The sequence below is a fragment of the Macaca nemestrina genome, chromosome 14 (genome assembly GCF_043159975.1).
Source record: "Macaca nemestrina isolate mMacNem1 chromosome 14, mMacNem.hap1, whole genome shotgun sequence".
In the NCBI taxonomy this organism is placed as follows: domain Eukaryota; kingdom Metazoa; phylum Chordata; class Mammalia; order Primates; family Cercopithecidae; genus Macaca; species Macaca nemestrina.
This window is the reverse complement of record NC_092138.1, coordinates 16,087,927-16,100,925: the sequence shown is the minus strand read 5'-3', so window position 1 is coordinate 16,100,925 and position 12,999 is coordinate 16,087,927. Positions and strand designations below refer to the sequence as shown.

The 12,999-nt window shown below is 43.8% G+C and overlaps 1 protein-coding gene across 1 annotated transcript; it reads left to right on the top strand.

Annotated features, from left to right (window-relative positions):
* Nucleotides 1–1,420: 1,420 nt before the first annotated feature.
* Nucleotides 1,421–7,365, top strand: LOC105498966 (spermatogenesis-associated protein 31D1-like). Its single transcript, XM_024786722.2, is given in 8 exon segments — nucleotides 1,421–1,640; nucleotides 2,390–2,435; nucleotides 3,031–3,091; nucleotides 3,390–4,339; nucleotides 4,342–5,000; nucleotides 5,002–5,890; nucleotides 5,893–6,826; nucleotides 6,828–7,365. Coding segments are annotated over 8 exon segments (4,227 nt in total). The 5' UTR covers nucleotides 1,421–1,454; the 3' UTR covers nucleotides 7,330–7,365.
* Nucleotides 7,366–12,999: the final 5,634 nt, after the last annotated feature.

Below are 12,999 nucleotides of genomic sequence, written 5' to 3'. Positions count from 1 at the left end.
TTTTGTAGATGTTAAGTGATGAATTATTAGTGAAACCATGCCCCTGAGAGTTGAAGAAACCAATGACTAATAAAATTAATCAGTTTACAGGATAGCCGATTAAACAACAAAAACAACAATAACTTGCTAAAATGCCAGAACTCTCCCTGCTTCTGAGATTTAAAAATTGGCTAAAACGGATTAAAACTATTAAGGCCAACTGGAGTTTGCACAGAACAAGCTGGCTGACGTCACAGCCCAAATTTCTGCCACGTTTCAACCAACTCCCCACGAAAGTGCACATGTTATACATGAAGGAGCGTTAAACTAAACTGTGCATGCCGAGGACTTTCAGACCTCCCCTTTCCTTCCACCAATCAACTATTAATTCCAGAGGCCACCCCCTAAACCTCTTCTAATAAAATGACCACATGAAAGCCAGCAAAGGGGACATATTTGAGCTGGACTCCTGTCTCCTTGTTGGTTAATTTACACTAAAAAACTTCTTTTCTCAAAAACCAAAATTGGGCTGTGAGCTTCTTTTCCTTGCTAACATTAGTCTTTTTTTTTTTTTTTTTTTTTTTTGAGACGGAGTCTGGTACTGTCGCCTAGGCTGGAGTGCAGTGGCCGGATCTCAGCTCACTGCAAGCTCTGCCTCCCGGGTTTACGCCATTCTCCTGCCTCAGCCTCCCGAGCAGCTGGGACTACAGGCGCCCGCCACCTCGCCTGGCTAGTTTTTTTTTTGTATTTTTTAGTAGAGACGGGGTTTCACCGGGTTAGCCAGGATGGTCTCGATCTCCTGACCTCATGATCCGCCCGTCTCGGCCTCCCAAAGTGCTGGGATTACAGGCTTGAGCCACCGCGCCCGGCTTGCTAACATTAGTCTTAATCATTTGAGACAGTCCCTCTGATTGGAAATTGTAAAAACTGACTTAAAAAAAAAAAGTAATGTTCAACATTCACCAAACGAAATAAATATAAAGCAAATTTAAGTTTTATATCTGCATTTATGTAAGGCAAAAATATTGTGTAGATAAGACGGATTTGAGGACATATGTGATCCTGAGAGTAGCAAAGCCTGGGTACAACGAATATTCCAGACAGTATTTCAGGCTTTCAAGGGAGTGTACTTGGTGGGGTCCAAGTTAAGGGCTCCAAACAGTAAAGCAAGACTTGGGTAATGCCTGGTTTACTGTTGGAACAAACTGAAAATTCCACTAAGATAAATATATGACATGAAAAAGGATGGACTTGGGAAATGGAGTGGCAGGATAGGGCAAAGGGACCCAGAGAGCCCAGGAGAGTCGGCTGTGCTGGTGGGGTTGGGGCTGTGGACACACCCGCCTTTTGTTGCTCCCTCCACCCTCAGAAACCCTCTGTGACTCTTCCATGCTCTGTGATGCAGGCCTGGGTTTATAGTTAAGCCTGGGCACCCTCAGTGCTCAGTTGCTTCAGGCAGCCGAGCTATTCAGATCATGGAGAATATCCTCTGTTTTCTGAGCAGCTATATTGAGACAGGGTTGAGCCCTGACTCACATTACTTGGATATTGACCCCACCTTCATTTGCTTGAGTGGGTTGGGGTTGTTTATACTGTACTTGTTCTACATGGTATTGATCCTGCATTCGTCACCCAGTGAAAAAAATAATGACATCCAAAAGGTAAGGAACTGTGGGTGAACACCCAAGAGAGATGCCCTGTTGTTTTTTCCCAATCCTATTCCCACACTTCTAAATAAGTCTGGTTGGTTCAGGGACATGTCTTACATGGGAAGTCTGAAGAGAGGATAGAACTTCACTCTTCTGTGGAAGAGGTTGGGCAGACTTATTGGTTCAGGTGGACTAAGGTTTCCATCTGTAGCTCATAGACTACCTATCTGGCTGTGGTGGAGAGTTCCAGGATAAAATCCTAAACACAGTAATTCTGTGGTCCCAGATGGGATTATTTAGAGAGTGTGGGCTCTCTGAAGGAGAACAGTCTCTGCTGAAATTTGATCATGAGTCACATTCCCATGTCACCTGTCATTCAACAAAGCCTTCCTTCATGTTGGGCTGACAGGGAAGTAATGCTGAGAGTCTCTGAGCAGAGGCTGGGGCCAGAGCTCTGTCTCTGGGACACTTGTCCTGTGAGGGAGCACAGATGTGACTGTTGGACTCTGAGACTGTGGCCTGGATGAGGACTTCTAACTCAGCACATCAAGTGTGGCTCTCACAGAAGAAATCCTCTTTCAGCTTTTCAGAGACGGAAAAACAGGAAATATTTTATCACCTTCAAAAATTGACAACAGGATCATATTTCTATTAATTATAGTGTCATATAATTCTTGTATAATGAATAAATAAATGAATGAGCTTCATAGAGTGTGAGAGAAGTGTGTCCCAGTCTGTCATTATCTTTCTTTTGTTCTCAGCATCAGGGCAGACCCAGGAGGAGAAGGAAAGGTGGAACATTAAAAGGTAATTCCAGGCTGCTCTATCTGAGCTTCAGGGTGACCCTTCCTGTCTCTTTCATGAGGAGTCAGTCCCATGATTTCTTAGAATGTCAGTTACTAGATAGTTTCAGAAAATGCCCTCAGAAGACAGGCTCATGGGAAAGCAATCAGACACGAGACACTACTCATAGTCCCTGCTCTGCCCATTCATGAGCATGATGGAGTGATGGACCTGAGTAATGGGTGTTACCCAGTTGGTGGCCAACTGCGATATTGAGGAAGGACTACTGGTTGGCTTGGAGACACAGTTTCTGTCTCACAACTTTGCAAAAGTACTTATCTTACTTGATGCTCAGATTCCTCCTGGAGGTAACCACTGATGTCTGTGTTTCATGTGGTGGTTTTGAGCATCACATGGGGTAATGTATATGAAAGGACTTTACTAATGATGCCAAATACAGATGAGAACTTGTGAATATTATCAATAACTATTTGCCTTTTCCTACTGATTCTTGGGGCTATCAGAGTTTAATATCCCAAGGGTCTTCCACAGAGTGACTTCTGTATGATTCCTGTGCCTCTACGTTCATTGCATATAATATATTGTTCTGTTTTCCCAGACGGCAAAAGTTTCCAGAGGGAAGTAGAAGAGGAAAGGAAGCTACTTTCTATTCTGAAAAGGTGATTAATCACTCTCCTTCTGTCCTGTTCCCACCCCCTCTTTTTATTTTATTTTTTATTTTTAGCATGTTTTACTCATTTCAGGGATTCCTTGTAGCCTGCTGTAGTTTTGGGAGTGGGTAGCCATAGGAACGGGTATGTGAATGAATGCTTGTGGAGAGGCTATAGTGAGGTCATATGACCTCATATATGGTAAGGTCATGGGAGGGGGCAATGTGAAGTGGGCAGCAGGATTCAGGGGGCCCCACCCCTGCCAGGATAATAGACCCTCCTTTCCTTGTTCTGGTTCTGGCTGCAGCTTTGGACCTCCTGTTTCCTGCGGTCCCCTGGGCCAGCATCATGATACCACCCGCTTTCGTCGACTGTTATGCCCAGACCCTGTCTGTCAGGTGTGTAACAGAGCAACTGCTGATATCCAGCGACTGCTGTCTTGGGAGTCCCTGAAAGATGCTGCTCCTTCTGTGTCTCCTTTGACTTCTGCAGCTTCTGCAACTGAGTCATCATTCACTCTCTCTTCCACCCCCTCAGCAACCCCTCCAGAAGATGTAATACTGTCCCCTCGGCCTAAGCCTTCTCCACTGCCCCAGTTAATTCTCTCACCTGACTTGATCACCTCCTTAGCTAACTTGTTTTCACCCTCACCACTGAGGGACCCTCTGCCACCGTAGCCTGTTTCTCCCCTGGATTCCAAGTTCCCCGTAGACCATTCCCCACCCGAAGAGCTTCCCTTTCCCCTTCTCCCACAACATCACATTCAGAGAGCGGAGCCCAATCTCTATCCTGTGGCCAGTATGTCTCTGAACCCCACCTTTTCACTTGACTCCACCATATGCCAAGATATTTCCCAGGCCATGAATCCCACTGATTCGCGTGCTCATCATCACAAACCACCAATCCCATCTGCTTTACCATCGGAAGACTGCACTGTGACTTCGTTGAAATCAAGACTCACCATCTTGAAGCCTTTTCTGGAGATGTTATCTCTAGGTGGCTCTGGTGGGACATCCACCTATGCCCCAACAATCAAAGGCATTGACCATTCATGCCCTGCATCTTCAGAATTCTCCTGGCGGCATCCTCATGCCAAGGGCTCTTTTTCCTCCAATTTTGTGCCATCTGATTTCATGGAGGAGCTTCTTACCCTTTATTCTTCTGAGGCCTCTTTAGGGTGGCACTCTGTGGCCAACGTCATACAGCCTGTTAATATCTCCTTTGTCAGTCATGACATTCTGGCACTCTTGGAGAGACAGTCAAAAAAAGGTGTGATCTCCTGATGTGGAAAGAAAATGAAAACAAAGCAGGATCTTTCCCAACACAACTTAGGCCAAACTACCAGCTAAAGTCTTCATGGAAAATGTTAGCCTCAATTGCTGATAAGCATGACTTGGCAGCCTCCCTTACTTTTTGGGCTAGTAAAGGCAAACTAGAGGGGCAGCACATCCATCAGCAGCCCCCATACTCTAAGTGCTTTGAAGACCATTTAGAACAAAAATATGTGCAGCTCTTCTGGGGTCTCCCATCTCTGCACAGCGAGTCTCTTCACCCTACTGTTCTTGTCAAACATGGCCATTCCTCCATGTTTGTAATCTTCAATGGCATTACAAATACATCTATATTCCATAAATTTCCAGTACTTCGCCCTCCCCAACCTCTGTCCTTGCCTAATACCCAAGCTCTGCCCTTGCCTCAAACCCTGCCCCAAGGTCAGTCCCCACATCTCACTCAGGTCCAGTCCCACAATCAACATCAATCTCTACTCCCAGCCCTACTACCTAGTCCTCCATTCCTGATTAGGATCTGTGGAGTGTGTTTTCATAGACCCCAGAATGAGGCACGGTCTCTTACACCATCTGAAATTAATCTTCTGGAGTGTAACGTGTTGCAGAAAGTGCAGGAAAGTGTGTGGGGAGAGCTTAGGTCAGAAACAACTTGAAAATGCCCTGACAGTACATTTGAGCAAGAAATTTGAGGAAATCAATGAGGGTCGAATGCCTGGGACTGTGCATAGTTCATGGCATTCAGTCAAGCAGACAATGTCTCTTGCTGAGGAATCCCACAGCCAAATAAAACATCGAAATTTGGCAGCATTGGTGAGTGAGGACCACGGCGTTGATACTTCCCAGGAGATTTCTTTCCTTAGCTCCAACAAACAAAAGACGTTTGAAACTCATATTAAATCTTCCCATAGGAAGATGATGTGGGGCATTCCCCACAAGGTCCTGGAATACATAGAAATCTTCAAATTGAAAAAGGACCTTTCCAATTCCTTTTCCCATTTCAATTTTCCCTCCTCAGCCACCTTCATTTCTCGGGGAGATACCAAAGATGGGGTATCTAACTCTAATAGACAAAGCACTTTCCAAGGAGGAAAGTTCGGAACAACAAGCTCAGTCCCTGTCCTCGATAATCCTCATCATGTCACCTCACCTGTTGGCAAAGAAAAACCAGAGACTCTAGGAAAACAATTTACTGATGCTGATCATGACCTTATAGAGACAGATTCCAAAGATGGGGCCTCCATGCCCCTTAGAAAAGGTACTACAGATTTTCAAGGAGAAAAGTTAGAAACAACCAGCTCATTCTCCACCCTGGGTCATCCTCAACTGGTCTCCTCACCTATTGATCAAGAAAAGCAGGAGACCCTGAGAAGAGAATTCGCTGATACTGACAATGATCTTACAGAAAGTGTCCCAACAACTGAGGATGGCGGACAGACTTTTCTGCCCCCCCCACACAGCATCATAGACGAAGTCAGTCAGAAACAGACTATACTGGCCAGTAGATGCAGCACAGAGCTGCCATAATGCAAGCTGGAGTTGGCCGTGAGTCAAGGGATAAGAGAGAGAGTGCCAGTAATGTTAACAGGCTTCAGGGCAGTAGAAAGACCTTTCCTGTCACCAATGGGTCGAAGGAGACGTTCAAGGAAGAGGAGATCTGTGCTCTTCAATCACAAAATAGGAACAACTTGACATCCAGCAAGTCAGGAAGCTGCTAAGAGACAAATGTAAAAGCAAGCACATCTCATGAAACTGAAATTTTCCCACCAAGAGTATCAGTTCCCCAAGATCCTAAATCGTCATATCTTAAAAATCAGATGCTGAGTCAGTTAAAGTTGGTCCAGAGGAAGGATAGCCAACTTCAGAGTCATTTCACTGACATGTCTCTTGCCTTAGATAACTTGAGTTCCAAGGACTTACTGACTCATCCCCAGGGCATTTCAAGTCGGGACACAGAAACTTCCCAGGTGCTGCATGTCCACTTGGAGGACAGAGGGATCTGTGCGGCACAGCAGCAGGAGCCCAGTGTCCCTACCCATGTCTTACAGAAATGCCAAGTTAAGAATTTTTCACCAGTTACAAAGAGAGTGAGCCCTCTAAGACCCAAGGGAGGAGAGGTTGGTGGAGGGGATGCAGGGTTCAGGACATCCCAACTATACCAACTCAGGAGAAAGAGCCACGCTATTCATAACAAGACATCAAGGGAGTTGCTTGGGAGCAAATCTTACCTAACCTTGAAAACACAGCCTCCTCCTGAAAACCTTTTCAGAAAGTGGATGAAGACCTTTTTGCAGTGGTTTAATAAACCCAGCATAACATATGAAGATCAAGAAAGTTCCCAGGCAAAGGATCGCTCCCTGTCATCATCTGTGCAGAATAGAGGTCGAGTTACAAGTAGAGCTGCTTTTACTGGGACTACTGAAGCTCAGAAAATTAGGAAAGACACTGGGGAGTTCCTAGAAGCTGTGGCATAGGCCTGGGATAGATGTCACCTGTCCCCAAGAGCCCCTTGCCTCCCCAGTAGAACTTGGGAAAGCTAAGCACGGGCCAGATGTGGAGGGCAGAGCAGAGCCTGTCCAGGGCTATCCCCACAACTGCACAGCTGCCTCCTGCAAAGTGACATGTACCAAATCTTGCAGCCAACAAGCTATCTTTGTTGGCCAGAATTATCCTATAATGATTAAACAGATCATAGACAAGTACAGACAGCCCGAGAAAGTTGAGGCATTTAAGGGGAAGATATTGTGTCAAAGCCATCCCCCATCCATGCCCCACAGGAAGCCTATGCCACATTCAAACCCCACTTGTTGGTGTCATGTCACCCTGGTGTGTCCAGCTGTCCCAACCAGTGCTAAAAGCACTGTGTTCAGTGATGTGCCTTTACCAACTGGACAGAAAATGCTTCTGAAGCATTTCCAGGGAGGAAAATTTTCCCCCACAAAATCATTCACTGCTTGTTGAGAACCTTGACTCTCCCTAATAAATGTTCTAATAAGATTGGTGTCTTTTCTGTGTGTTGTGTTAGGAGGTATAGGTTTTGGGCAACCGAAGCTTGTGGTTAGGGAAAGGTAGGCGTTAGTTCAGCTCTTACTGACTCCCTCATTTGACTTTTAAAAGGTGACCAATCCTCTGGAGCTCTTGTGGAGGAATGAGTATCACGTGCCTCCAAAAGTCCATTTTCTCCCTGATGAAGTCTGAGGAGATGAGCTCTTTTCTACCTCTTTGCTTGAGATTTACTGATACCGTATGGCAGCCTGCACCTTCCTCCCCATTCACTGCTTCATGTCCTTTAGAGCAGTAGGAAGGCAGGCCTTGCATATCAGAAGAGAGGGTCAAAGACAGGTATGTTTTTCAGAAATAGGGGTTTAATCACTGTTTAAAAAACGTCACTGACCACAGCATTATGTAAGTTGGTGGTAGTGTTTGGGGTATTGCTGGTTGGGGTAGGGTGTCAGGAACACTGTGGATGCTGCTTAAGAGTTTGAAAAGCAGGGCATCCTCATGATTTAGGGAAGCACATTTTGACCTCAACGTTGAGGTCTTTCTACTAATAAGTCACTTGGGGAAGTAGTTCCCTTCCCTGTGTATTTCTCCATGCTGCCTGGGTTGATGAAATTTTCACAGAGCAAAAAGATCACCTAGCTATCAGTGGTAGGAATGTTGACCAGACAACCACCTACCTCCTAGGGTAAAATATAGCTGAGAGTAAGGAAAAGATGTCTTATAATGAATGAGAAAGTAAGAAAAAAGTGAAGCTAGGAAAGGATGGTCATGCTAGTGGAAAAAGGTTTATGTCCCATCATGCCCATATCAGGACCCTTTGTCAATCTGGATCTAGGCACTACCCCCTTGAGGTTTACCAGGGCACTGCTAAGCTGACAGATGCCATTTTGGCAGAAGTGTCCATGGGGCTGTTGTTTCAGGACTAAAACAGTATCTGCAGGGCTGTTGTTAACACGGCATCCCTCTCTTTAGAGAAGGTGATCTTTGTGCCTTCTTTCTAGCCATGTTGATGGCAACATGCAAGATCTTCCCTTAGTGTATATGGTGCACCTATCAGGATGGACGTGTCACTTATGATCTTCATGAGCTTAGTGGAATATAACAGATATTGTCTAGAACACCTGCAGCTCATGATCCAGAGGCGAGTCCTTGACTATGCATGAGGGTTAGAGATATTTGGAGGCTCATTATGAATCTTTACAGAATGCTCCTTATGGCTAAGAGTGTACACATATACACCCTTAAAATATTAGAGGTCTGAAGAGAAGGCTACTCCATTTATACAGACTGGGACTAATAAATGAGGTGAGCTTTCTAGAGGTCACTTCAGGTAGGTTTTCCAGAAAAATTTGTGAATGCTTGGTGTCAAAACAAAAGCAAAACAAAACAAATCAAAATAGATGTCCACTACAGCTCGCTCAGTCAACCATCCTTCTGTTTACCTGTCCATGCTTATGCTACTGACCCTGCAGTGTCTGAAGCTTGGGATTGCAGAAATAATTCAGATTTCTTGAAGGCTTTAAGAAGCACAAAATTGGGATGAAGCTCAGGGTGAAGAACTTGTGGAGGTGGAGAATCAGTCACCCGTGGATGCTGGGGGGATTCTCCGTGTTCTTCTCTGTAAGCCTGTCCGCTAAATCCTGTAAGGCTGGCAGCCATGCTAACTGTTTTAAAATGGCTGAAGGGGGCCCAGTATTTGGTTTGATTTGGTTCTACAATGAAGGCCGAGAGTCTTGAAATGAAAGGACAGACTTGGAGTCTTCTCCTCTACTCACCATGTCGATGAAGGTTATACCTTGGTATCAGACATGAGCCCCCAGTTTGAAGGGGCTACATTATCTGGGGTATATGCCCTGGCATTCATCATCATGTGTCAGGAAAATTTAGAACACAGACACACATGAGGAGTTTAGGAGCAGAGGTTTAATAGGCAGAAGATAAGAGAAAGAGAAACAGTTCTCTCTATAGACCAAGAAGAGTCTCCAAGTGGAAAAGACTGGCTGGCAGCGAATGCACCAAATTTTATAGTCAGGTTTGAGGAGGCAGTGTCTGACTTCCATAGGGCTCACAGATTGGTTCAATCAGGTATGATGTTTACATAGTGTACGAGCAAGGCTGGTTGCCCCAACCTAATCTTATTACGCAAATGGACTTTCCAGTTGATTGGTGCCATCTTGTCTGCTCCTTACTGTACATGTGGCTGACAGAGAAAAGAAGATGGAGCCACCATCTTGAACATATCTAGTCCCCTAGTTCCTGCCAGCATTCATCTGTGCAAGCTCCCAGCTTGCTTGTCTATGTCTGTAGCTTGAATTTACAGGCTGTCCTTGTTAGAAAATGATTTGGGGCTGCTTCTCTTTAAAAAGAAAAGATTTACTGAGGACTCCCATACCCTTATTATCTGTCTAGGTAATTTCTTTTTTTTTTTTTTTTTTTGAGACGGAGTGTAGCTCTGTTGCCCAGGCTGGAGTGCAGTGGCCGGATCTCAGCTCACTGCAAGCCCCGCCTCCCGGGTTCATGCCATTCTCCTGCCTCAGCCTCCCGAGTAGCTGGGAGTACAGGCGCCCGCCACCTCGCCTGGCTAATTTTTTTTTGTATTTTAGTAGAGACGGGGTTTCACCGTGTTAGCCAGGATGGTCTCGATCTCCTGAACTCGTGATCCGCCCGTCTCGGCCTCCCAAAGTGCTGGGATTACAGGCTTGAGCCACCGCGCCCGGCCGGTAATTTCTTCTTAACTCCTGTATCAGCAACATTATAGCCCCAAAGTGAAAACAATTTAAACGTTCACCAACTAAATCAATGGATAAACAAAATGTGATATATCCATACAATGGGGTGTCATTTGTCCATAAAAAGAAATGAAGTATTAATACATGCTACAACATGAATGGACTTTGAAAACATCACGGTGAGAAGCCAGACACAAAAATCCACATATTATATGATTTCATTTAGTTGAAATGTCTAGAAATGAAAAATAGATAGAGATAGAAAGTAGATTACTGGTAACATAGGGAGGAATGCAAATATTGAAGAGTGAAGGCTAAGTGAAGCAGAGTTTCTTTTTGGGGTAATGAAAATGTTCTAAAATTGATTGTGGTGATGCATGCACAACACTATGAATATGCTCAAAGCTGTTGAGTGGTATACTTTCGGTGAGTGGATTGTATAGTAAATAATGTTTCAATAAAAACTTTTTTAAAAAGAAAGTTTGTATAGCAGCTTTATTCATAATTGTCCAAATTAGAAGCAACAGAAATGTCTTTCAGTAGGTAAGTAAACTTTTTTTGTATATCCAAAAATGGAACATCATATGCCATTGAAAAGAAATAAACTGGCAAAACACAAAAAAGGAGGAAACCTAAATGTGTATTATTAAGTGAAAGAACACAATCTGAAAAGGCTGTATGATTCTAACTGTATGACATTCGAAAATGGGCAAAACTATGAAGGCAATAAAAAGGGCAATGGTTGTCAGGGGCTAGTGGGGAGGGAGGGATGAAAAAAGAGCACAGAGGATTTTTAGGGCAGTGAACTATTCTATATGAGATTACAATAGTGGACACGTGTCATTATACATTTATCAAAACCCAGAGAATGTGCAACATCAAGAGTGACTGTTAATGTAAACTATGGACTTTGGGTAATAGTCATGTGTAATTGTACGTTCATCAATTGTAACAAATGTACCACTCTAGTATGGGATGTTGACAGTTGGGGAGGCTGTGCCTGTGTGGGGATAGATGGTATGTGGGAAGTTTCCCACTTACTTTTCCTGTTGACATAAAACCTCTGTAAAAAATAAAAGTCAATTAAAAAGAAGAAGATGAGGAGGAGGAGGAGGAGGAGGAGGAAGTTGTTAATATGTCACAAGGTCCAACATCAGAGAGTTGGCATCAACTCTCTGAAGTATTCCCTGAACCCTGTTTTCCCTTCCTCCTGGCAGAAGAATTTTACTTCTTTATCTATCTTCCCATTGTGTATTATCTTTGATTGTTTTACAGCTTTTTGTAGCATATTTTATTATACTTGTTTGCAGGTCTCACTTCCTGGACTATGACCTGTCCAAGGGCAAAGGCAATATCTTCTTTTACTGATATTTTTACAGTAGTAGGAATACTATGTAGTAAAGTTCAATAAATATTTGTTGTGTGAATGTATGAATAACATCTTATAACTACTGTTCTATTATTTTTTTTTAGAGAAAGTCTCATTCTGTCACCCAGGCTGGAGTATAGTGGTGTAATGTCATCTCACTATAACCTCCCCTTCTGGGTTCAATCTATTCTCCTGCCTCAGCCTCCCAAGTAACTGGGATTACAGGTGTCTGCCACCATGCCTGGTTAAGTTTTTTTATCTTTAGTAGAGACTGGTTTTCACCATGTTGGCTAAGCTGGTCTTGAACTCCTGACCTCAGGTGACTCACCTGCCTTGGTCTCCCTAGGAGCCAGGATAGACCTACTGTTTTAAAATATAATTATAGAGGATTTTGCCTCAGAACCTGTTCTGCTTCAGGCTTTTGGGCATCCTGAAAACAGCTGCCTCCAAGTGACTTATCCCAGGGACAGAGGTCAGGATGTGAGGGTGTGAGCATTGAGGAAACTTCCTAGGAAATTGGGAACATATGAAAGTCCTAAACGAATAGTTTATCTATACTGAGCATCCTCAAGTGGTAGCATATTACTCTAAGAGCTTCTGGAAAATATTCCTCCTTGGAAATAATAAAACCAAGTGCAGTGTGAAATCCCAAGAACAGCCTTCGGGGTGGCAATGTAGGTAAATTGGGAGGATGTCATGGGGCCAATGGTGAGACAGTCTCATCCTACCAGAAGCCACCTCTGCCACCTCCCAAAGGCTGCCTAAAATGCTTTGGTAGGAGCTTATTAGAAGGCTTGGAGGTAGATGTATGTACAATATGTGAAATGTTTTCCTGGGAGGGATGGCATTTTAAACTTTTATTTTATACATTACTGGAAGTCGTATGTAATATAATTCTTGAAAACAGATTTTAAGAGGGGGCTACGGAAAAAAACTATGAAGACATTGATGCTAAGAGTGGAAAGGAAAAGTTATGTAATGGGTGATAGAGTACCAAAAATAGCTTTTCCCTTCCCAATTTTGTCAGCATTTAACGGACAAAGTGAATATTCTTAACCATCCAACTACTTTAATATTAGGGTATACTTTTTACTTTAAGAAATTACATATTAATTTGTGTAAAATAAAAGCATTATGAATGTAGAGAATTTATTCATTAGGGCTCTGATATTTACTACTGTCTGATTTAGAGAAGTCACTTACCCTCTCTGGGCTTCGGTTTCATTCATTGATAAAATAGGCACAAGAAGTCAAGGGCAGAGCCCGTGGCTTACAGAGGCTTGTGTCTCCTAGCTTCCAGCAGTAAATATTTATTAGATGAAAACTTGGCTGAGGCTGCATATCAAAGAGAGGAGGAAGGGGCATCTCTTGGCAGATTTTATCCTCAAGGCAGGTTACCTGCTCCTGCATAAATGAAAGGAGACCTGGCCTGAGTTGAAGGCTCTCTTAACCTTTCCAAAGAGATCAGTAACACTGGTGGCCCATGGGTAACAGTGGTGGCCCATGGGTGTCTAATAAGGACCTCTATAG